Source organism: Vigna angularis, chromosome 9 (genome assembly GCF_016808095.1).
Source record: "Vigna angularis cultivar LongXiaoDou No.4 chromosome 9, ASM1680809v1, whole genome shotgun sequence".
Classification (NCBI taxonomy): Eukaryota; Viridiplantae; Streptophyta; class Magnoliopsida; order Fabales; family Fabaceae; genus Vigna; species Vigna angularis.
The window spans coordinates 22,006,730-22,031,524 of NC_068978.1; the positions used below are offsets into that span (position 1 = coordinate 22,006,730).

The 24,795-nt window shown below is 29.4% G+C and overlaps 2 protein-coding genes across 5 annotated transcripts; one reads left to right on the forward strand and one right to left on the reverse strand.

Moving 5' to 3' along the window:
• Nucleotides 1-8,683: 8,683 nt before the first annotated feature.
• Nucleotides 8,684-11,976, reverse strand: LOC108347730 (high mobility group B protein 1). Of its 4 annotated transcripts, none has more exons than XM_017587159.2 (8): nucleotides 11,844-11,976; nucleotides 10,831-10,909; nucleotides 10,492-10,620; nucleotides 10,360-10,417; nucleotides 10,223-10,267; nucleotides 9,885-9,965; nucleotides 9,723-9,800; nucleotides 8,684-8,992 (listed from the first exon to the last, which is right to left on the reverse strand). In XM_017587159.2, the coding sequence occupies exons 2-8, from the start codon at nucleotides 10,896-10,898 to the stop codon at nucleotides 8,930-8,932; spliced, it is 522 nt and encodes a 173-aa protein (XP_017442648.1). In that variant the 5' UTR covers nucleotides 10,899-10,909; nucleotides 11,844-11,976; the 3' UTR covers nucleotides 8,684-8,929. The 4 variants fall into 4 exon arrangements, with proteins under 4 accessions (XP_017442648.1, XP_017442646.1, XP_017442644.1 ...); XM_017587157.2 differs by having other exon boundaries at nucleotides 10,831-10,917; nucleotides 11,844-11,944; XM_017587155.2 differs by having other exon boundaries at nucleotides 10,831-10,917; nucleotides 11,759-11,917.
• A 9,778-nt stretch (nucleotides 11,977-21,754) lies between these two features.
• On the forward strand, nucleotides 21,755-23,799 carry LOC108347630 (chlorophyll a-b binding protein CP29.2, chloroplastic). The gene is made up of 2 exons (XM_017587009.1): nucleotides 21,755-22,335; nucleotides 23,159-23,799. Exons 1-2 carry the CDS (start codon nucleotides 21,829-21,831, stop codon nucleotides 23,522-23,524), a joined length of 873 nt encoding a protein of 290 aa, XP_017442498.1. The 5' UTR covers nucleotides 21,755-21,828; the 3' UTR covers nucleotides 23,525-23,799.
• The last annotated feature ends 996 nt before the right edge of the window (nucleotides 23,800-24,795 follow it).

Genomic DNA, 24,795 nt, shown 5'->3' on the forward strand with positions numbered 1-24,795 from the left:
TCATAGTTCATCAACATATTTTATATACACTTTTATGATTGTATTTTACCTTGTTTACTATGGTTTTTTTTTATGCTTAATTGTTCATATTTGATTGGTTTTGATAAAAAAAAAAGTTAAAAGGACTTAATCATAAAAAGAATTTAATTGTTATATTTTTACTGACTTTGATTTTGTCTCTTTATTATAGGCGGATTTAGATATGAAATTGGGTAAGGAATTGAAAAGATGTCATTACTTTACTTAACAAATAAGATTTCGTCAAGTTAACACAACATCTAAGTGAAGAGAACAAGAAAATACTAGAACCATTCAACAAAGAATGATTCATCTAGTGAATGAGTAAGATTTGTAAATAACATATATAATTAACTATCAATATGTTTAAAGAAAGTATACATGCTTGATGAATCTTCTCCAAAGAAGACTTACTAAAGTAATAACCTATTTGTTAAGTAAAACACAAATCGTTGGGAGATTGGACTAACTTTAGAAAAAATGCATAAAACAAAACAAGCTCGAAACTCAATTAGTGATGAGAACATCAGGAACATAATTAGCATAATGGAATATGGTAAACAAAGAAGAATGACACTACAAAAGACTAATAGAGAAATACAAGGGAAAAACATTAGAGCTTAAAGGAAATAGAATGGCACACTTGTGATTAACTAACTCATGGTTAAGATAGTTAAACGCATGCTTGCCTCTTACTATCTCATCATCATGTGTAGGTTGTAGATTGTAACTTTCTCCATAAGTCAATCTCCAAAGGGAGCATCCAAGAGAAAGACAAAATTCTTTTTTGTTTTCTTTTTTGTAAAGTGGTGTTCAAACTCCTATCCTATAAATAAGGGCCCCCTTTGTACAAAGGACACTTAAATTTAAATGAAATTATATTTGTGAAAAATTTGAGCGTTTTGAGAGCATAAAACTCTTTCTAATGGGTTCTTATCTTGGAGAGCTTTTTCAAGTGTTGAATCTTTAATACACTTATCTTGGTTCTTTAATATTCATTGCCAAAAGAAATCAAAGGTACCCAAGCTCTAAATTTTATAATATAAAGCACAACCTAGATTGATTATCAAAGGATACTAGTCAAATTATATTCAATCTTTAGTATTGTTCCAATACAAATTAATTTGAGGGTTTAGGGATTGAAAAACATAAAACAAAAATTGGAAAAGAAATTTAGAGATCAAATGCAAAAATTATAGAAAAAGGAAAATGGATCTACCATAGATTCGATTATCAAACAATATGAAAATCACAGTTCTCTAAATATTCATATTCAAGTTTGAAAAATTAACTAATACAATTAATCAACTAAACTGGTCTATATAATTTAAATCTTAATACTATTTAATCTGATTCATATTCAAATATTAAATCAAGATTCAATTGATTCCAAATTTGAATTCTAGTTTCAGATAAATTGATATCACAAAGACCATAGTTGAAATTAAAGAAGATAAAAATAAACTTGGAACGAAAAATGATTGGTTTAAAAGTCAATTCGGTTTGTTTTTTCTTGATTTCATGAATGCATCCTTAAAAATTTAATTTTTGATTAATCAAAAGTAGAAAACACGATGGAAAAACACTAAAAAAATATGAAAAGATAAAATGAAAACAAAGAGAAAAGGAAAAATACCTAAAATTGTGGAAATTTGGTAAAATGATTTATTTCCTCTCTCTTGAGCATACTTAGGTCTTATATGTCAGCATACTTAGGTCTTATTTCCTCTCTCTATAGCTTGGGCCAATGGCCAGACCATTTTATGTTCTTGTTTTTAAATATATAAATAAGAGTAGAAGATTTGTATAGACTTAGTATTTTTTTTTTTTGTGTATTTAGCAATTTTGTTTGGGCTTTTATTTTTGGTCCTTGTGTTCCTTGTATTTTGTTTGGAGCAAAAGAATCTTCAGCAACGTGTGTCATTTCCTTTATTGGCTTATGTTTGACCTAATACTCAGGTATTGGAAGAGTGCTTCTCCCTACAAGTTTCTTCTTGCACCTCTAAATTTTTAAAAAATGTCACAAGTGGCCTTGGTAAAAAAAATTTAACCTAGGTAAATTTTTTAACCTTTTCACTCACCTAATAAATTCATTCACTCACCTAATAAATTCATTCACTCACCCACCATGAAGAACTAAAACCCTAGTCGTCGGTCCTCTACACCCTCTTTGTTATTCTTCTTCACCGTAGACTTTTTCTCGTGCATCCTTTTATTCTTCTTCGCGCACTTCTTCTTCTTCATTGTCTCTGCAGGTTGGTTTTTGTTTACATTTTTTATGGAAAACTCATAGCCAAAGATCCTATCACTAGAAGTATGGTCAAGCTCATATAAGAAGAACCATCTTTATAAGGAGAAATAGAGCTTTGCTTCACTTAGGCCATCATGGAAGATGAAGGAGTAATACAGGATTTAAGGACATTCGACCATATAGTATAGGCTTGTATTAAGGCTTAATTAGTGTAGGGTTTTCCTTAAGTTAGACATCCAAACCAAGTGAAAGTGTGTGTCATGTGTCATGCTTCCATTAGAGAAGATTTGCTTTTAGAAATGGTCACATGACACCCTAGGAGTGGAGAAGATTTCTTTTTGGTAGTGGTTATATGTCCCTCCACCATTGGAGAGGATTTATGAAACATGACTCCCTCCTATTGGTGTGAAATTCTCAGCCAACACCATGTATAGTGGCTAGGTTTTCTTTTAGGTTTACAAAAGATGTTTTTAGGGTTAGAAGGAGACACCTTTGGCTTATATATAAAGGTGTCTCCACCCTTGTAAATCATCTTGGATTAATGTAATGTTATGCTGCCAATTTTAAGTCATACACTTCCTAGATCAATACTAGAGCAACCCTAGAGGTCCCTCTAGTCACCTTCCTCCTTATATTGACCTCACCTCTCTTTGAGTCATCATACATTACCACACCATCACCATATACTCCAAAATCGTGAGCATTTCACCTTGTCCAACCTTAATTATGTGACCTTGGATCTTATCCCCACCAAATATTTGCACCAATCCTCTAAGGAAACACCCCTTCATGCACTTCTTCTAGCTTTGACCCAACCTAGCATAAGGAGGTTGTTATCAATTTCTTCATGGATGCACTTTATATATATATATATATATATATATAATGTATATTAGTTTGAAAATGGTGAAGGAAGCCTGAGATTAGATGGATTTTGAAATCCGTTAAAGGTCTTGACGGTTTTCGAAAACCGTTAAATTCGAAAATCATTGAAGGCCTCAATAGTTTTCAAAAACCGTTGAATCTCAAGTTAAACAGATTTTGACGGTATTCCTAACCCTAAATCCTCCACACCTTTTTACTTTTTGAATTATTATCGTTACAATGGTTGCCTATTGATTCTTAATTCGTTTGCTTCACGCTTCGCCGGTAGGAGAGTTTCTTCGCTTACTTGTTTGGAGTAATAGAGCCTAGATTCTATGAAGCTATTGTTCATTCTATTTTTTTCTATTACAATCTTATTATGTTTTATTTTTAATTTTATTTTAATGCTTGAAAATTTTAAAGCTAGTTAGGAATTGTGGTAAGAATATCGCCATCTTGAATGGTTATTCGAAATCACAAGAAAACAGTAGAGGGGTAAATAATATTTTTACAACTTACATTAGTGATTTTACGTTTTTTTTTCTAATATATGTTTTAATAACTTGAAAATCTCTCAACAAATTATATTTCGTTGAGCTAAATACCTCCATTAAGTGAAAATTTCATTTCCTTTATTAATTTATAATGATATGCCTAACCGAAAAAGAAAATTGTACTCATAATATTCGCTAGTAAAATCTTGGATGGATACTAAATCAATATTCTTAAGTAATACTTTTAGATAATAATACAAATATTTAATCACTGGTTTGATTATGAGTAGGGGTGGGCAAACTGCACTATTTGCACTGCACTATAAATCTATTACAATTAACTATAAAATAGTTTAAAAAAACTGAACTGTACTAGAAAATAGTTCACAAAAACTGAACTAAACTACTTTTTAGTTCAGTTAACTACAAAACAATTCAGTTAACTACAATGCACATTTTTCTAATAAATAAATGTAGTTTTGCACTAGTACAACTGTCAATGGCTAATCATCGATAGAGTTAAAAGAATTAGTTCAATTTGATTTTTTTTTAATAATTACAAACAAATAAATTAATATTCAATAACATCACAGCATTTAAAAAAATTAAATTATAAATCTATATAATTAGAATTAGTAAATAATTATAATAAAAAATTTAAAAAAATTAATGAAATATTATTGGTACTATTTTATCATATTATTAAAATTAAATTAATAACTATAATTATTTATCATTACTATTTATTATTAATTTAAAAATATAAAATGTCTAAAATTTGATTCTCATATTAAATATAGTTTAATTTAATAATATAAATTTGTTTATATATTATTTTATATAGATTAAAAACTTAATCTCTAAAAAATATTTCTGTTTATCTCTGTTTTGCGTTATTCGAAATATTTTTATTTTGACAATTATCTAGTTTAATATAAAAACTCTCATCTTTCTTCTCTTCTCACCTTTTTCTGAATTCTCATATATATATATATATATATATATATATATAATATTATATTTTATAATTATTTACATAAGTACTTTTATCTTTTTATTTTTACAATTATAGTTAATTTTATTAAGTTATAAAAATAATTACCAGTTTTTGAAATATAATTACAATATAATAAAATTTAGTTTTTTTTAAAATAGATAATTATTTTAGTATAAATTTAATAATATCATTTTATTTTAATAATTATTATAATAATAGTTAACTTTTTAAGAACAACTAATTAATACAAAAATTAATACAAAAATTATTTATCATTATTATAATTATTTATCATTACAATTTAATTATGTTGTGGATTGTCTAAACTTAAGAACAACTAATTAATACAAAAATTAACTAAATAAAAAATCCCTAATTAAGGTAAGATACTAAAATTAAATCAGAAATAAAAACTTATAAGTTTAATATGAGAAAATTAAATCTAAAATTGTAATAATAGAACGTCAACATGACCATCAACAAAAAATATTTATAACCATAGTGAATCGATGATTGAAAGAAAAAAATGATAGAAAAAGACTTTACCACAAAGCATGGTAGAAGATAAACATAAAAGAGATAGTTTATGCAGTTAACTGCATTGTAACTATAAAGGTTCAGTTTTTTAAAACTGAACCACAACATAGTATAATTTAGTTATCAGTAAAAATAGTTTAGTTTTTATAGTTTAATATAGTATAGATAATCTATAGTTTAGTACAGTTAAGTTAATTATGCCCAGCCCTAATTATGAGACGCTATCTACTCGTAATTATTTTTATATTTTTTATTATATAACAATTATTAATGAATTTTCTTTTAATATTTTTTATTTTAAAGTGATAAAAAAAACAAAGTTATTAATAAAACAAATATTAATTATTCAAGTGGTTTAAAATTTGATTTCATATATTTCTATTTTTTATTTAAACTTATAAAATTAAAGTTATTTCTAAAAAGATTAATTTTTTAAAATTTATATTTTGGTACAACTCATTCCAAGTTGTGTTACATTAATATTTTAGTAAATAATTTGATTTGAATACACTTCAAAATTAAATTTTATTTAATATTTTAAAGATTTGTTTCTAAATAATTTTATTTAGAATTATATATATATATATATATATATATATATATATATATTCATAGGTACCCGCAAAAATAAAAGAAATGGTGGATTTTTTTTTATGCTTACCCAATTAATAATAAGATGATTATTTTTAGACGGTACAAGTAGCCGGTAAGCACTATCTATACCTTATATAACTCGTTGTCATCCGTACTAACAAGTACTAGCAAATATATTTTGTTCAAAAGTTTTTTAACATTTTAGTTTGTTTGCTTACTCTCCTTTTATGTTGTGATTGAATGTTATGCCATACTAAAAACTTACTTTAATTTTACATTTTACATATTTAACAAAAATTTTAAATATTTAATAACTTTTTAAATAAAAATAAATAAATTATATTATTAATTTGATATTTTAATCTTTGGTTTATTTTGAATAAACATTACAGAATTATTCAAGTTAAAAAATAATTTCTATAGCATTTCAAACTCTCATTCACAAATGGAAAAATGGAAAAAGTGATCATGAAATGTATCTTTTAAAATTTAATCTAGATTCAATAAAATAGATTGGATCTATAATTCAAATTCATTTTAACTATATTAATTAGATTTATATTTTTTTTAAAATCAAGTGTATATCTGATTAAATTTAGATTGAATCTACTTTGTCAATGAGATTAAATCTAGTGAGATTAAGTTAATATACTAACTAATTAGTCTATTAGACATATGACATGACTAGGCATGGACTTGACTTGACTTGCTTTAGGTCCTGGCCGACTTAACTCCACCTGGATTCAACCCAACTCAGTTCAACTTTTATCTTGGACGAACTCGGCTTGATTCTGACACAACTTGATCTAGACCCAATGTAACTCACAGTTCACTTGGTTCAACTTGGGTTTAGACTACGTCACCTCAACCTCAACCAGTGCTAACTTGAGTCAACCTACACTTAAACCGACTTGACTTAACCTACACCCATATAAACTTGGCTCGACCTAGGTATGAGTAAACTCAACTCAACTAGGACCTGACTAGATGACTTGGCTCGTCCTTTGGTATTGGTTGACTCATTTAGACTTTCAACTAGAGTTGACTAGTCTTGACCTTCCGGTTCAACTAGCCTCGACCTTCGGCCTAAGTTAATTCATTTCGACCTTTAACCTTGACCTTCGACTTGAGCTGACACGTCTCAACCTAGGCTGACACACCTCGACTTAGGCCAACACATCTCAACCTTTAATTCTGATTGACTCACTCGATTCTTTAGTTTGGGCTGACTTGGCTTAACCCTTAGTCCTTTGTTGACTAACCACGATCATTCGACTCGGGTTATCTCTCCTCAACCTTTTGGGCAAATTTAACACAATCTTTGTCTTAGGCCGGCTCGTCTCAACTTTCAATCCAAACTAACTTACCTCAACATTTTGGACCAATTTAGTTCAACTTTTGTCTTGGATCAATTTGACTAAATCTTTAACTCGATCCCACTCGGTTCAACTTTTAACTTAAACCAACTAAGCTTGATTTGATCTCAATTATCTCAACTCAACTTAAATGTTCTTGATTTTGAATTTTAAAAAATTCAACAAATTATTTAATCTAAATAGATTGAACTTAAAATAAAAAATATATGAATTTAAATTTAAGATAAATATATTTAAATGGACTTAAAATAATATACATTATAAATTGAATTTCATATTTGAAATTTTTTTTTCAGCCTTACCAAACGGCAAACGCGTAGTTAAAACACTCATCCGCTACGATTAAAGTGTTACTATTTAATTAGACAAACGTACGAGGATGAAATGTAGTCCTTTGATATACTTAATGCCACCATCTATAGTTTATTAGAAAAATTGTTGCTACCTTCTTGATAAGCATTGTCATGTGCAACATTACGCAATTGCAAAATAATTTATTTAAAACCATCACAAACACTACCACAAACCTCATTAAATTATAACAACCAATTCAATCAACAATTATTGCTTGGGCATCCATTAGTCTAAAATAGGGGTTGTTTGGACATTAGCAGGGTCGGCATTATTGAGTGGACGAAGGACAACTATTTAAATAGACAATTTTCATTTTATGTGTGCTTTCATTTATTCTTAGACATTATTCAAATGAAGAATTAACTGTATTTTTGGACACTTTACTTTCACAAGTTAACTTATGGCAAATCTAGTTCCTTTAGTTTTAAAATTAAACAAAGATAATCCTCCTGTATAATCTAAAAGCCTCAAATCTAACTTTCCACACAAATAATAGTAGCTTCATTGATTTGGAATATAAGATTATTTTCAAACTTAATAAAAAATTTAGGGAGAATTTAATGACTTTTAAAGGATTTAGTAAGACGTTTGAAATGGGGACCGTCATGTTTAGTTTAATTGCTATTCTTTATATTTTTCTTACCTGTTAAAAGAATTGAATTAAAGTTTTTAGTCATTTAAATTAAGTGAATTTTTATTTAAATCCTCGATTTTATTTTAATTTTGAAAACTGTTTTTATTGATAATAATTATTTAAAGATATATAAATACTATTTATTTTAAAAAAATATTTTATTTTAAAACGTATACATGAAATCACAAACATCATATATCATATGATCTTAATGAATCAAATATCAAATATCAACTAAAATTCAGTTTTAGTGTGATGAAAATTAAAATAAAAAACACTTTAAATGAATTGAAACCAAAATAGATAGTAAAAACATTTACTAAATGAGAGTTTTGTTGTAGTTCCACTCACCCCATGTTTCATGAAAGAATTACTAAAACACGGTAAATGACCTCGAATCAATCAAATTATACACGTGCCATTCCAATTTCTGAGTGACATTAGCTCCTAGCACTGATGAACAATCGGAATGAGATCACAATGACAAAAACTTTCTCACGTATGTAATGAGGGTTGATCAGAAAAACGATGATTCAGTTTATACTAATTTATTATGTCAATGCATTGATCAGAAAGAAATTAATATTACTTAAAGCAACCCATGTAAGGCTACAATGCACAGAGCAATTTAGGTACGATAGCTAAGTGAGGGAAGCTCAAGTAGCAGGCAATTTAAGGAGCCAACAAAAGGAAGAGATTCTTTTCTACCAACACAAAACATAAAAAAAGTGGCCTAGTATGCACAGTCAGAATAGATAATAGCCACCCTCACCAACAAAACATCATAAACCAAGTTTTTAAACATCAATCTCAGTCATCATCCTCATCTTCCTCATCTTCATCGTCTTCCTCCTCTTCCTCCTCTTGATGGTCCTGTATAAATATGAAAACAATTGGATCAAAAAAGAGAGACAGAAAGGACTGGTTTTAAGCCTGTCAAAACAATACAAATCATAGAAGGCAGCACTAGCATTTATGCTATGTGCGCCTGTACAATAAGGAACCCCTCATCTCAGTTTATTGAGAAGCTAAACCATTATAGAGACCTCAGTATGTAAATCAGAAGGTACCATCCACGCTTTGAAGTCCATATTTTACAAACTTCTCTTGGTAAGTCAAAAGGGTTAGTAACTTGGGTAATAATTAAATTAAGAGTGCGTTTGCAAAACCATTCAAACTCCGTTAATCATGAATCCGATTATTATCAGTCACATTTAGTTTCTTGGGAAGAGAGAAATGAATGTTGCAACGTGAAAGCAAATACATGCTAAATTCACTACATTTACTCCTTGACCAAAACTTTTTTCTATGAAAAATGTTTTTTTAACTTTTTTTTTTTTACAACTTTTTTACAACACTTACGTAGTAGCTCATGATTGGTTTATTTCAAATATACGAGCCAATCAAATAGTGACACATAGTTTATTGTCAAAAAATTGTTAAAAAAAGTTGTTAACATATCATAGTCCTTTTTCTATTTCTCTCATGTTCACCCTCTAGAACTAAAATCTTGAACAAAACGTTTGCAGAAATTATGGATAGCATTCATTATGTGCAACCTCCATATCATGCACAGTTCAAGAAGTACACAGAAAATATATACCTCTGCACTGGCTTCATCATCTTCATCGTTCACCTCAGATTTGGACTTGTCTGATTCATCATCATCTGCAGAGCTTGCCTGTAACCATTATAGAAAATAAAGTATATAAGCAAGACAACCAAAACACCACACAAAACAGAACAACTAGCACAGGTTACTCACCTGCTTTTTATCATAAGCTTTCATGAGTTTTTCATACTCAGCTTTCCTTTTTGCAGCCTTGGCTTCATATGGAGCTTTTTCCTTTTCATTCGAAAAAGAGGAGTCAACATCAATTTTAAAAAAATAAATCCCTTTTTCAATAGAATGAGTTCATTTAGTGCATGTGAATTGATATACTCGAATTCAATTCAAGCGTCATTAGCTTACAAATAACGAACTATATCTACTTAAACATAAACTTGCATCTGAATGCATCTAAAATCACGACAAAGATGCGTAAATCAATATAAAAAAAAAGTGAAAAAATGTGCATTATTTATCACAATTTAACAGCTTACAGCACTGGATAAAGATTTCCATTTCTCTCCTCCAGCTTTCCCAACCTTCAATGAAAGAGTGCAGCAAACAATTTAGATGTTTATTCAAAAAAGGGTATATCATAATTGAACGTGAAGCAATTTAACAAGCTACTTACAGCAGATACAGCCTTCACATTTGGATTCTCAGCCTTAAAGGTCTGCCTGAACTCCTCACTATCACAGACCAGGAATGATTGGAATATTTTTCTAAGTAACACAAAAAAGAAAGAGTAAAGACAGATACATACAGGAACACAAAGAAAGCACTGGGTGGTCTTTTAGGCTTGTTTGGGTCTTTCTTGGCCTTCTTCTCCTTCTTTGCCTTTGGTGCACTGCCCTTGTCAGGCTTACTAGGAGCCTTCCTCTTTCCAACCTTTCTGAAAACAATAGAGATATATGTTCTATCACTACACTATTCCTATCACAGCTGGATGAACCATCAAGTATGCATAATCAGACATTAATAAACTGTTTATATATAAATCAATGCCCCAGAAAGTCAACACCCTGATGGACAAGAAGACAAATAGTTATATGAAAAATCAGAATGCCTCAACTAATTTCACTGTAATGATACAAGAACTAACCGGTCATCAACAGGCTTCAGTGCTTCTTTTGAGACCTTCACTGCCCCCTTGCCCTTGGCATTCTTCATTGTTTAAGTTCCTGTACCACTAAATCTCCAGCAATCAAATAAGGGAATGATAAAATTACCAATAAGAAGGGACAAGAGACAGATAAAACTTCAAGCAGATAATTAACAAAATTAGCAACACATAAAACAGGACCCCACAAAAATCAGTGTAAATAAATAAACCCTATAATGGGATTAAATGATGCTTATAAAATGTTAAATATCTACCAAGGTTTCCACCATATAGAAATTCATGTGTTTGAGCTTTTGTAGCAACAACATAGTTTCACACACCGCCACACACTATAGGGTTAACTCATAAAATAATATATTTGTAGCAAGATCACAATTCACACACAAACTATAGAGTTAAAGGATGTTAATCGCACATGCATATTTACCTAGTAGTCCATCTTAGAGAAATTTATGCATGTGTTTTGTAACAACAAAAAGATTATCACACATGCACATGAAATTGTCTTTTCCTATAAATTTCAGAGATCAGACAGAGTTAATCATAAAAAAAATGATATATCAATCAACAAGATGGAAGCACATGCAAGATCCTCAAGTTATGTATTATAATAGTACATGATTTCCTTCACTTGGCATGCTTCGAGAACACAGTAAACAAAATTACATACAGAGAAAATATTGAAAAGCCTAAAAACGGCGAATACCCTTTTGCCTCTGTTCATGCAATATACTCCCCTGACTAAACCTTTATTTTCAAACTCTTCAAAATCACAATCCACAAAAAAAGACAAAAAATAAAACCGCATGCAAAGTTTGAACTTTGCAAATCTTCCAACCAGAAATCGAAGCCGATAAATTCAACCCTAAATAAAATAAAAGAAGATTTTATTGAAGGAGAGGAATACCTTTAGAAGGGCGAAAGCCTAACAGAGGAACTTACAAGCGAAACAGAACAAAACAGAGAAAAGAGAATCAAAGCTAAGACAGTACCACTAGCAAAAGCAGAGAGATAGCGGCTCTTGGAAACTAAAGAAGAGGGTACCAATGTATTGATCACAGTAACCGGATCAACCTGTTAAGTTTTGGAGACTTTGGTGTCTTGCCTCCACACGACTCTACCCGAGAATTGGCTTTCACGGGCTACACCCGGTTTTCATTCGACAATGATATTATGCTTATTTTAAATATTTAATGATTGTTATTGCTTTTCAATAATTATGTATTAAATAATTTTGTAAACTTCACTATTGATTATTTTATATCATAATTGACCAAAATTTTGCTATAAAAAGTCACTAAGTGTTCAATTTGGGCTGGATAACCATAATATTTCATGGGATAGTATGTGGATTACACCAAATATGTTTGAACCAAAAAATATTCAATTGACTTTATATATATATATATATATATATATATATATATATATATATATATATATATATTACTTAATAGATTGATTTCAAACCAAAATTATCTAATCTAAAACTATTTAATTTAGATTACTTTCATTTTTAATTCATTAAATTAGATCACATCTTAATTCTTTGAAATATTATAATATCAAAACATAATATTTTATATTATATCATAAAAGAATGTACATATTTATGGCTATTTTAAAAGTTTATTACTGACAAATGTGACTTTTCACATTATGATATAAATTCAATTTATTTCAAAATGCTGCCAAATTATTTTATTTATATTAATTTACTTTATAAGTTGATTTGATGTAAAATAACATATATTTATTCCATTTTTTGCTTTTTACAAATGAAATAGCATGAATTATTATTTATTTCAGCACAATAGTGAAGTGTTGGAAGACTTCAGCCAAATTTTTGTTTGTTTTTCACACAATTTAAAGTTTTGCAGGGTAAATAGTTATATTATTTAATTCACTACATTATATAATATTGTATATATAGCTGATTTCTTCATGATTTCAATTATAAGGTTTTGCCTTTTGATTTTGTTTTACTTGGACGAAGTTCTTGAATTTTCATTCTTATGTTAAGTAATGTGTAAATAAAATTCAATTAAAATATTATTTTCATAATATTTCTTAAATATTACAATAATGTCACCATTAGAAGAAATTGTGCTAATACAGAGTTAACAAAAACTAATATTTATTATACTAACCACTTAAAATAACACAAATCAAATATCAGTAATAATATTTTTACAAGGTTGAAAATATTTTGAACCAAGCCTCTCAACCATTTTATTATCAGCAATCAATAAATATAAATTGTTCAAATTGTTTTAAATCGTTATAAATTAATTTAAACAAATACAAACTAATTTTATTCAAATCATTTATAGATTAAATTAAAAATAGTATTAGAAGTAATATCACTATAAACTATTTAATTATTATTTATAATCTATTTTATTTTATTTGTTATTATTGTTATTGAACATTTCTATTATACTTATTCTATATTTCTCCTAAGTGTTGATATAGTAATTTATGATTCTTTAGATATTTGAATTAAAGAAATAGTACATATGCATGCAAATTTGTGCATGTAAGTAAGTATCTCTGTATGGACATTTTAATTATGTCTATGTTTGGATGAGAGGAGATGAAAAGTGAGAGAATGAGAAATGAAAAAAATAAAGAGAAAGAGAGTAAAAATAAGTAAGAAATAATATTATTTGGATTAGGTTAGAGAATAAAAATATTGAAAAGATTAAATAAATGTGAAGTCCTCTTAGTTAGATGTAATTTTACCACAATATGAGTAACTGTTTTGCAACTCTTAATTGAATATTTACTTGAAAATTAAAAAAAAATGTTTTCTAACATATTATATTACTTGATTAAGTAAAATGTTTGTCATGGATAAGCCAAATATCTGGTTTTTTAGTTAATAATTGGTGATTGAATATCCAAAGAATATAATAGAGATAAATCACTATTCAAACAAATTTACAATTATAACTAATAAGTTATATCAGGCATATCCTTTCTTTGCATAATTTACTTTTCAAGAAATTCAACCATAATATGTAGAAAGCACATATTATGCTGATGTCATATTAGAGAAAGATATCAAACCACTAAAATACTAAAAGATGATTACTTCTAAGCAACTTAGACATTTTTTGATTTGATGAAAAAATCTCACAATGTGTCCAAGACATGTTAATTTATATAGAGTACCAGTTGAGATCCTCTACTTAATTATTTCACCTTTTCAACAATTTAGAGATTCATATATTGATCCATTTATAATCAGGATAGTTGAATTTCTTTTTGTGCTATATTATTTTAATAAGTTAAATGTAAGCTAAGTCATGGACAATTATTTTAAAATAAAACAATCTTAAAGTTTATTTGGTTATTATCAGTTTTTGGATATGATTTTTCACAAGTGATGGAGGCTTTCTAAGGTTTGCAAGGAAGGATGAATATTACCCTCAAGTTTCAAGAAACAAAAGAATAAAAAGAAAAAATAGAACCCTATATTTTCAGTGAGTTTTTGGTTTGAAAGGTTTTTGGAGGAATAAGTCATAGAGAGTAGACAGAAGTTTTGATTCTTGGAATGATATAACTTATTAAAACTTATTGAATGGTGCAAACATGGGAGGGATGTCCAAACCAATTTAATAAGTTTCGGTATGAGAATATTACGATAAAATTCAATTTGATTCTCATAAGTACAAATTTAGTATCTATATAATTTTAGTATGAGTTTCTACTTGATTAAGAAGCCTTTTGATATGTGAAAATCGAGAGTGCATTGTTGTCATCAAATTGACAAGATCACATGTTTAACTTAACTTTGTTAATATCATAATTTAATATGAATTAAAAAAAATAAAAATTAAATTGAATGTATAGATTATGGATGAAAAATGTGTTAGACTGGATGGGTAAGCCTTCCCATTTGCTAAAAAAGATGAGTCGAAGAAAAGATTTCAACTCGTTAGTCAAAAGCAGTTTAGTCTGCAAAAAAAAAAAGGTACGTTGATGTTTTTTTGTGTATAGTGAGTTGTGTTGTGCTCTCTCATCTCATCTCATAGACAATATTATAAACATATTATTATATGTGAAAAAATAAATCAAAACAAAACCCACCACCACACACTCACTCATGGAGTCACTCACACGACATTACCACAACCACCGCATAAAGCACACCATCATTGTACGAAACATCGTGAGCCATCACCACTGCACAAAAACGTTGTGAGCAATGACCACCACCACACAAAAAGGCCACCAGTAGCGACCACCACACCACGTGAGATCGAGAGAGGGGACATGTAATGTCATACATCACTCAACGTGAGGAAGAAGGAGATTAGGAGACGAGGCGCACAACGAAAATTCTCCTTAGCATCTTGTCTTTGTCTTCAACGAATTTGTCACTAAATCCTTCTTATGTTGGTTGTAATTTGGGAATTAGGGTTAGAAATTGGGGAGTTTGAGAATTATGGAAGATTATTGAATAGTCTCATTTGATTTCAATAATTCCTAATTGAGTTGTCGTTAGGTCAAATTATGGTTCTACATTTCAAATTTGATTTCAATTTGAATGAGTTGTAGTTAAATTCATTTGGGAATGAGAGTTTTTTGAATTATGGTTCTGCATTTCAAATTATGGAAGTTTCTTGTGCTTTTTTTCTCACTTCAATGCTTTGGTAATGGGGTTTTGGAGACAAAGTTTTGGCATATGAAAAAAAATGAAAAATAAATTGACAGCCAACTTGTCAATTTCAACTTGTCAATTTCAACTTTTCAACTTGTTTTGTGAAGTCAGGTTAGCCCAAATTGGCCAAATTTAGTGGACTAGGAGGATGAGTCGGTCGAGCTGGTCAATCTTATCACTCCTAATATAGATAATGAAACAAAGAATTTAATAAGAAAAATTAAGAAATAAAATAAGAAACAATATCATTTGGATAAATTGATATAACAATACTTTTAATTTTAAGATTGAGTTTTGGCACAAAACCTTATATTGACTTAATCTCTTTATCTAATTGTTCTTTAGGTTCTCTTTCAAGGTAAATTAATCTAAGGTAAATTAATCTAAGATAGCACTATAGTTCTTTATTTGAATATTATCTAATTGAATTGATTTTAAGGATTGCAGTAGCTATGATTAGTTAAATTCATTAAGTTCTTTATTAATTTATTGATTTCTTGAAGAATTAAATTATTCTCATAATTTAAAACCTAAGTTTCTTTCTCAATTGATTCAACAACTAAATTTACATCTTTCCATCATAAGAATTTATGAATATGTAAAATGATTGTTACATGTTTCACATAAATAAAATTAATAGGAGAGAAATCAATTAAAATCAATACTACTTAAAGATTAAGTCATACTCTTAGAATAAAGAGACTAATCACTAGCACTCAAGGAAACAAACTATGAAAATAAAGTCAAAACCCAAAACAAAAGAAGGGATTGAACTCCATTTTAGAATTTTTTTTTTCTAAAAGTTTTTGCAAAGCTTTGTCTAATTAGCACTAACCGCCAAAGTTAATGCTTGATATAAGATACATTAAGTATGTTAGAAAATAATTGATGGTTTGGCTAAACCAAGAGATGCTTGAATTGGTTTTGAAAAAAATTGGAAAGATTATATACGATTCAATATAAATTTATAATTATTTTTTGTTAACAATGTTAACTTAATACATTGTGTGCATGCATACCATCTAAAAAATTGAAATACATAATATTTAAATAGTCTGTAATTTGAATTCTCTCCATTTTCTAAATACTTTGATTGGCCTGATTAATTAAAATATCTTATTTTCAAATTTCTTATTTCGATGAAGTAATCCAACTTTTCTTTTAAGAAAAAAAAATTCTATTTTAATATTATTTATCTTAAAATATAAAATTTTAAAATCAAACTTTACAAAAACATATTAGTCAAATTTAAATATTCAAATGATATTTAACAATTAAAATTTTTTAAATGACTAGTTGTGCAATTTTAATTTCTTCGTTTAAGTGAATTTCAAATTTCATTGTTTTATTTATTTGAAATGTCTTCTAAAAATTCTTAAATTCCAAAATTTCTTTTAATTTCTTCATTTAAACAACCTATTTTACTCTTAAAAAACTTTAAAATCATCAAATAAATGAATTATTTTATTAAATTACCTTATCTAAACACATTACATAAAAATTTGAAGAAAATTATGTTAAGACAAAATCGTTTACACGTCTAAACGCTCTCATGTTTTGAAATTTAATCAAATAACATTAAACGAAATAATAATCTAGAAAATACCATAGGAAGAAACATAAGACTTTAGTTCAAAATCCCCAACAAAGGAAAACACTTAGGATTTTAGGAAACGAAAAAACAACTAAGTCAAAACACCTAAACGCTATGTTAAACGACTGTTAAGTCAAATCATCTAAAAGAGTTGAAGTTGAACGCGTAAAGCTTACTATAGCCAAGGGGTATTCAGTTTAACTCTTGGAAAAATAAAACAATGTCAAGCAATGTCGTTGACAAAAACACTTTAAAAGACTAAAACTTAAAACACCAAAGAAAACACAAACAATGTTAAACATTGTTGCTCTAAAAAGGTAAAATCACAAAAAGCGTTTACATCAGTCTAAACGATACCATGAACTAAACTATTACTTCTTCCAACAATGAAGTTTTTACTCAACGCTTGGTATCTTTAGAAGAAAAGCTAAATTGTTAACGCTACCTTAACGGTAGAAAATTGAAAAACGCTTTGTTGTTTTGAGCAAGCACTAAATGACATTAAATACTCAACGTTCAAAAACAACAAAAGTGATAAGAGAAAATACATATTTGCTGCATGCACAATCTACTTTATTCTTTGTAGATAACCTATTTTACACGCATCCACAAGCTTCAAATTAAAATATCACAAGTGAACGTTAGAGACAAAAGAGATATTCACAGAATGTTCTTAACTTGAAGCGGTGTCTAAAAGAAAGTACAACCTACCTCAAGCAAAGTATTGAAAAACATGCCTACTTTGACAAGTTGACTTTAACCAACAACTGTTGTACACAAAGAAAGAGAAGACACAAGAATCAAGGCCAAAAGCTTAGTCTAATGGACACTTATCCAATAGCCTTTAAATATAAGATCATTCATATGAAGAATCAAGAGGATAGCATACAATGAAAATATTCATCCTCTGAGAAGCGTTCAAAAGAAAAGCACAAAAAGAGCTTAGAAAAAGATAATATCTTCGCAGAAAAAGAAAAGAAGAGAAAAGAAGAAAAACAATACTCTCGAGCTTCATTGTAATACTTGCTTACTGATTGTAAGAAAGAGAGAAAAAGAAAAGAGAGAAACACCTACGAGTGTTTAGGTTGCTTTGTATTGTAATGGCATCCTCTCTACGAGAGTGATAGTTTGAACGACTTGTAAGCTATCATTGATTGTAATTCTAAAGATAATTAAAACACTTGTTGAACTCGGTTGAGTTAACGAAATCTAGGCAAGGTTGCTTAGTGTCAAGAGTGGTGCGAATACTCGTCTAGTATAGGGTAATAGGAGGTTATTCGTTGACTGAGAAAACTAGAAGTGGTGAGAATACTCATCCAGTCTAGGATAACAGGAGGTTATTCACTGATTGAGAAGACCAAGAGTGGTGCGAATACTCAGTTGTAATCTTGTTGAAGATGATAGTGAAACCCTTTGCGGAGAAGACTGGACCTAGCTCAGATAGAGTGAACCAATATAAAAATATATGTGCATTTGTTATTTCTCTCTTGTCTAAACGCTTCTCTTATATAACCTACAGTTGTGTTTTTATTTCTTCATACAAGAACTTTCCGCAATAAACGTTATTATTAAACTAAGGAAGTTATACAAACACTACAATGTACATTCTAAATAACACGTTGAAAGCAACTATCTTTTATTATCAATATCCTACACTTCCTTAGGTGTCTCCTCTAAGTTGGAGAAGAAAATGAAATGGTTATAAGAAAATATATCTAAAGACTAATGAGCAAGGCATTTTTGGACTTAACAAATTTAAATGTAAAACAAGAAAGTATGAAAAAGAACAGACAATGGCTCTTTTAGATGTTAAATGGTGAAAGCTTAAAGAAGATTAAAAAGGGAATGTCAATGGGCGTGCTACAAGTGTAAGAAGTTCTAAAATTGGGGTTCTTGGTTGGATTATGATTGATCTTGACTAGTTATAAATTCAACCATGTCTAATGGGAACCTAAGGTAGCCAATAGGTGCTTAGGGCTTTTCTTTACTTGAATATAAGATAAGTGTTGAAATGAGTCATCATTTTATATGAAATAAGATAGGATCCAAGCAAAGTAAACTCTCTTTTTATCAAAGAAACTTTAGAAAATGCTCTAGAATTTAAACTTTCATTCAATATCATTCAGAGTTTATTATAACAAAAATAAGTGGTTATTTTAGAACCAAAAGTGTCACCTAACCTAAATCTATGTTTAATTCAAATGCTTCTAAAATAAAATGGAAATTTAACCTAATTACCTTGTATTACTCACCAAGAATTTAAATATTCATTAAGCAAAAATTTAAACTCCAAAATCCAAATAAAAGAAATTCTCTAGTTGGATCAAAATTGAGACCATGTTTCCTTTGGTTGTGTTTTCCTTGCTCTTGCGTGAAAGAAAAAAAATTAGATGACTTGTTAAATCAAGAGGGGTGAATTAGTTTTAAAACCTTTTCTGAAAAAAATCTCTTTCTTGAAATTTTTTATAACACTTTCAATTTAAAAAGCCAAAATGTAGTTAAATTGATGGAAATAACATAATTAGAGAGATACAGTAAGAGAAAGAATTACACAAAAGATTTATACAAGTTCAGACCGAAGAGATCCTACGTCTATTTCTTAGTTTTCAACCATAGAAAGAATCAATCTCAATATCAAATAAGGTTTGAAGAAAGCCAACAACAACCAAGAGGATATTGATGACACATTTTATACTCACATTTATAAATTTATTGTATAATGAATGCAATTTACATATTCTTTATTTTCACTTTTTTATTCATTTCCTTTCAATAGTAATAAATTAGGTTTTGTAACATCCCAATTTCTGATATATTATAAGTTATTAAAAGTTGGTAAAATTCAAGATTTATCCTAGTGCAGAAACGTATTTAAAGAAAACGTTATCCAATTACATTATTTCGGGTATTAAAATAAGGAAGGAAATAGTCCAATTATATTGTCTTAACTTGTAAAACAAAAATAGCTTTAAATGAATCCTCCAAAAGTTATTTCATATCCTCTCTCTCAAGTCAACCACTCCACGCTGAAACATCTATAACATTATCTGCTCACGTATAACATACTATACGATCATCATCATCGATAATTTCATTCACAAACACAAACACATATGAGGTAAACTATCAATAAAATAATCATAACAACAATTTATAAAATTAAGGCAATGTAATTTAAATTAGTTTTGTACCGATAACGTAATATTATAAAATTTATATTTCTTTTCTCTAATTTAGAATTTGCAGTTTATGATATTAAATTACATTCGGAGTTTAGAAATCAAATTGTGGATAGAATGAATTTTGATTGGATAATTTGATTAAATTAAATTTAGATGATTTTTTTTATATATTTCTAGTTAAATAATATTTGTTTGATTAAATTAATTAATTGAACTATTTAATTGTTTAAATTTCGATATTAACTTTTAAAAATTGTTATAAAAGAAATTATATGAATATTTGTGAATCCATCTTTTATTTTTGATTTTTCTAATCTTTATTTGTGTTCTATATCCGTGTTTCTTTCGTTAAATTCCCCAGAAGTTATTTTGTTATTTTTTGAAAATCTATTTATATTATGATCTACTGTAAAATTTACATAAAAACTTAAATGTTTAAAATTATTATTAAATATATTTTTAGAATCTAAACTTAAAAACAAAATTAAAATTCGTTTATATATCAACATTTTTATTCTCAAATCTTAAAAATAAATAAATACCATTATTATAATAATTTTATTTTACATATTAAACAGTATTTTAGATTATTATTTGAAGTACAAGTCATATCGGATCCAACTATTTGACTATTATCAAAGTTTGATTTATCTCCAAATTTAACAATAAAAACATTTATTTTTTGAATTTATTATTAAAATCACACTCAAGTCTAATTTTGTTATTGTTGACATGATCAATGAGTCTGATGAAAAAAACTGAGAAAACAGATAAGATAATGGTTAAGTAGATGAACCAAAGTATGTTTGCAGACAACCATTATCATTCACCCTTGCGCCTCCACCAACACCATTGCCAAATCACCTCACAAGTCATCACTTTGAGACTTCAGGGGAACATTTACGGATTTTACAGCTACATATTACACTACAGTTATCTTGTAGGATAGTCTTATACCAGAAAATATTTTTTTAACAATTTTTTTATAATTATTTATGTGATAATTTGTGATTCATTCATTTCAAATATACATATAAATAAAATAATAACACAGTTGTGAAAAAATTATTAAAAATAATTGTTAGATCAATGCATATGTTAAAAAAATATCAAGCAATGTAAAGGTACATTTTTCTTTTAATTTTCGAAACACCAAATAAATTAACTGAGAATAAACCCTGGAAAAAACGAAAAAAAGGCATTAGATTTTTTGTCCAAATCCACAATCGGAGCCACCCAGCATCGAACCAGCACCACAAATTTCCACGTACAGCGATCACAATCAGGAACCTTAGCGGGTCCACAAACAGAGTCCACGTCAGCACCTGCAGATAAACATTACGATAAGTGCAACCCTCATCTCCTCCGTTAGATGGATACTCTCCAGGATCCAACGCTTCAAAATCCCCACTCGCGGATTATCCAATCTCCCACCTCTCATCAAATATATCTCCCATCCCTCTCTCTCACACCAACCACTAACTCTACCAAGCACCACAACTTCTCACCACCGCGCACGTTAGCACAAACTCATGGCCACCGCAACGGCTACGGCAGCGGCAACGTCCTCATTCATGGGGACGCGCCTCCTGGACGCGCATTCCGGGTCAGGGCGGATCCTGGCACGATTCGGGTTCGGGTCGAAGAAGAAGGCCGCGCCCAAGAAGGTGTCGAAGGGTCCAGGCACGGACAGGCCGTTGTGGTACCCCGGTGCGAAGGCACCGGAGTGGCTGGACGGGAGCCTTGTCGGTGACTACGGGTTCGACCCGTTCGGGCTCGGGAAGCCCGCGGAGTATTTGCAGTTTGAACTGGACTCGCTGGACCAGAACCTGGCCAAGAACGAGGCCGGGATCATCATCGGAACCAGGACAGAAGGAGCGGACGTGAAGTCGACGCCGTTCCAGCCCTACAGCGAGGTCTTCGGCCTCCAGAGGTTCCGCGAGTGCGAGCTCATCCATGGACGCTGGGCCATGCTCGCCACGCTCGGAGCCCTCTCCGTCGAGTGGCTCACCGGTGTCACGTGGCAGGACGCCGGCAAGGTACGATTCTCTGCTGTTGCTTCTTCACCACGTATCAATCATTTCCTTATGCACTTCTAGTGGATCTTTGCTAGAAAATTCTTCACAAGCACCTTGAGTATGAAAATAAAAAATAGAAACAGAGAAATTAAATAATCTTGCTAAAATTAATTCATAAAAAATTAACCATAAAAGTATACAAATATGAATACAGAATTAGTAAAATAATTTACGAGAAAACCCATTTTAATTTTTTTTATTTCTTATTTTTAGAAGCAAAAGTTATGGCAAGTGTTTTCATAATATTTTTAAGAAGTATATTGAATTTCTTTGTAAATTAAAATTAATCTATATATAAATATAAAAGGATTTCCCCAAGTTAATTTTAATTTACATGACTTGTATTTTACTTAAAACTATATCCAGACAAGTTTATCCGGAGCATGATATTACGCACATTACTCTTATGATGTTGGTCGCATAAATCACAGAACCTTATCATATTTAGATCTAAAACATTTGTTATTCATTGTAATTCGTGTGAATTTTCTAGATTAAGAATTAAGCATGAATTTCGATCAGTAGAAAACGAGTTCTTGAAAATCGATTGACATTAAAGTGTTGATAGAGGTTTTGCTGTAATTAATGTAATGTTTCGTGACAAGAGAGAAGTAATAGAAATTCATTATGATAATTTTGTTTACTTGCTTACAAAGAATGATGATAAAAAGTAAGATGAGAGAATGATATTCAACAATTTGGAATGTTTGTGCATGGTTTTGGTGTTATTTTTAGTTTCTGAACGAGAAAAATGAAAGACACTTCTTCATGGTTTGGTTTTAAGGTGGAGCTAGTAGAAGGATCATCATACCTTGGGCAACCACTTCCATTCTCAATCACCACATTGATTTGGATCGAGGTTCTGGTAATTGGGTACATAGAGTTCCAGAGGAATGCAGAGCTTGACCCAGAAAAGAGACTGTACCCAGGTGGGAGCTACTTCGACCCTCTTGGTTTGGCCTCAGACCCAGAGAAGAAAGCCACTCTTCAATTGGCAGAGATCAAGCACGCACGTCTTGCCATGGTGGGCTTCTTGGGCTTTGCAGTCCAAGCTGCTGCCACTGGCAAGGGCCCACTCAACAACTGGGCTACCCACTTGAGTGACCCACTTCACACAACCATCATTGACACCTTCTCCTCGTCTTCTTAAGAAAAAGTCTTGTGCCTCGTGGCTAAATTGTAAACGTCTTTCGGCTTTGGATTGTAATTAATCAAACATTTCACTTATAGCTGCTACTTGTGAAACTGGTAACTTGAATTGGAGAGGCTTAGTAGAGTTCTTCTGCTTCATCATAAAGTGCTATTCTCCTGTTACTGTTAATTAAGAACGATGGAGGGCCAAAAGTACTGATAAAATTGAGATCACCATGCAAGGTAAGGGCAGGAAATTGGTTTCAGGATATATTGCAGATTTTAATTTATTCATTTCTTGACTTTGATTCTGGATAACCACTACCTTACTAAAGTTTGTGACAATGGTTTTTAAGTGTTAAAGAGGCAATTGACAAAATTTATTGCATCTAATACTGCGTTTTGATTACATTACACAACAGCTTAATATATGAAATAGCATGGTTTCATCTATTTGGATTAATTGTGGATTGAACAATTGATAAAATTGATTAATGATATTTCACTGATAATACTGATTTCTTGATGGGATTCTCTTTCACTTTTTATTAAGGGAAAGGTTATAACTTGATGTTTTTTTTTTCACTTAAATGTATACATGAATTGAAAAATTACCTATAATCCATTTTTTTTTAATTTAGAATTTAGTTTTGGGAAAATTGATTTTTGAACTATAGTGAAGAAAAAACTAGTTGAAAAACAAGTCAGATTCTAAATTAGAATTTTAATTTTTTTTTTATTCAAAAATAAGGCAAGAAGAGATTTTAAAAAATTAATTGCCCAAAAATAACAAAATATCCAGAATCAAATTCTGACATGAAAAAAATAATTGTGTTATTTTTGTAAATATTTGACAGAGTATATTATTCGCATAATTTTAATTTTAAGAAGTATGCTATTTGAGTGAAAAAATCTTGCAACTTTCTTGATACTATACTATAAAAGATGTGAAGAACATTTTATTTTGTTTGGAACATGTGATCTTCTTTCGAAGAAGTTGGGATTGGAAGGTAGTTCAGAAATGAAGAGAAGTTGTGGTGAAAATTTAAAAAGAAAAGGATGGACAAACATATAAAACAACTTTTCCTATATAGGAGTGTTACGGAATTGGCTCAATATACGAAATATATAAGCATAAGAGAGAAAATAGAAATATATATTTACTGTGTTATTAATGAAGTTGAGATATTGCTGATAAAAAGAAATTAATGAAGTTGAAATGATTGTGTTTCTTCAACCAATTTCTTAGAATGAAATGGAATGATGACGATGGTCATGGAATTGATAAAT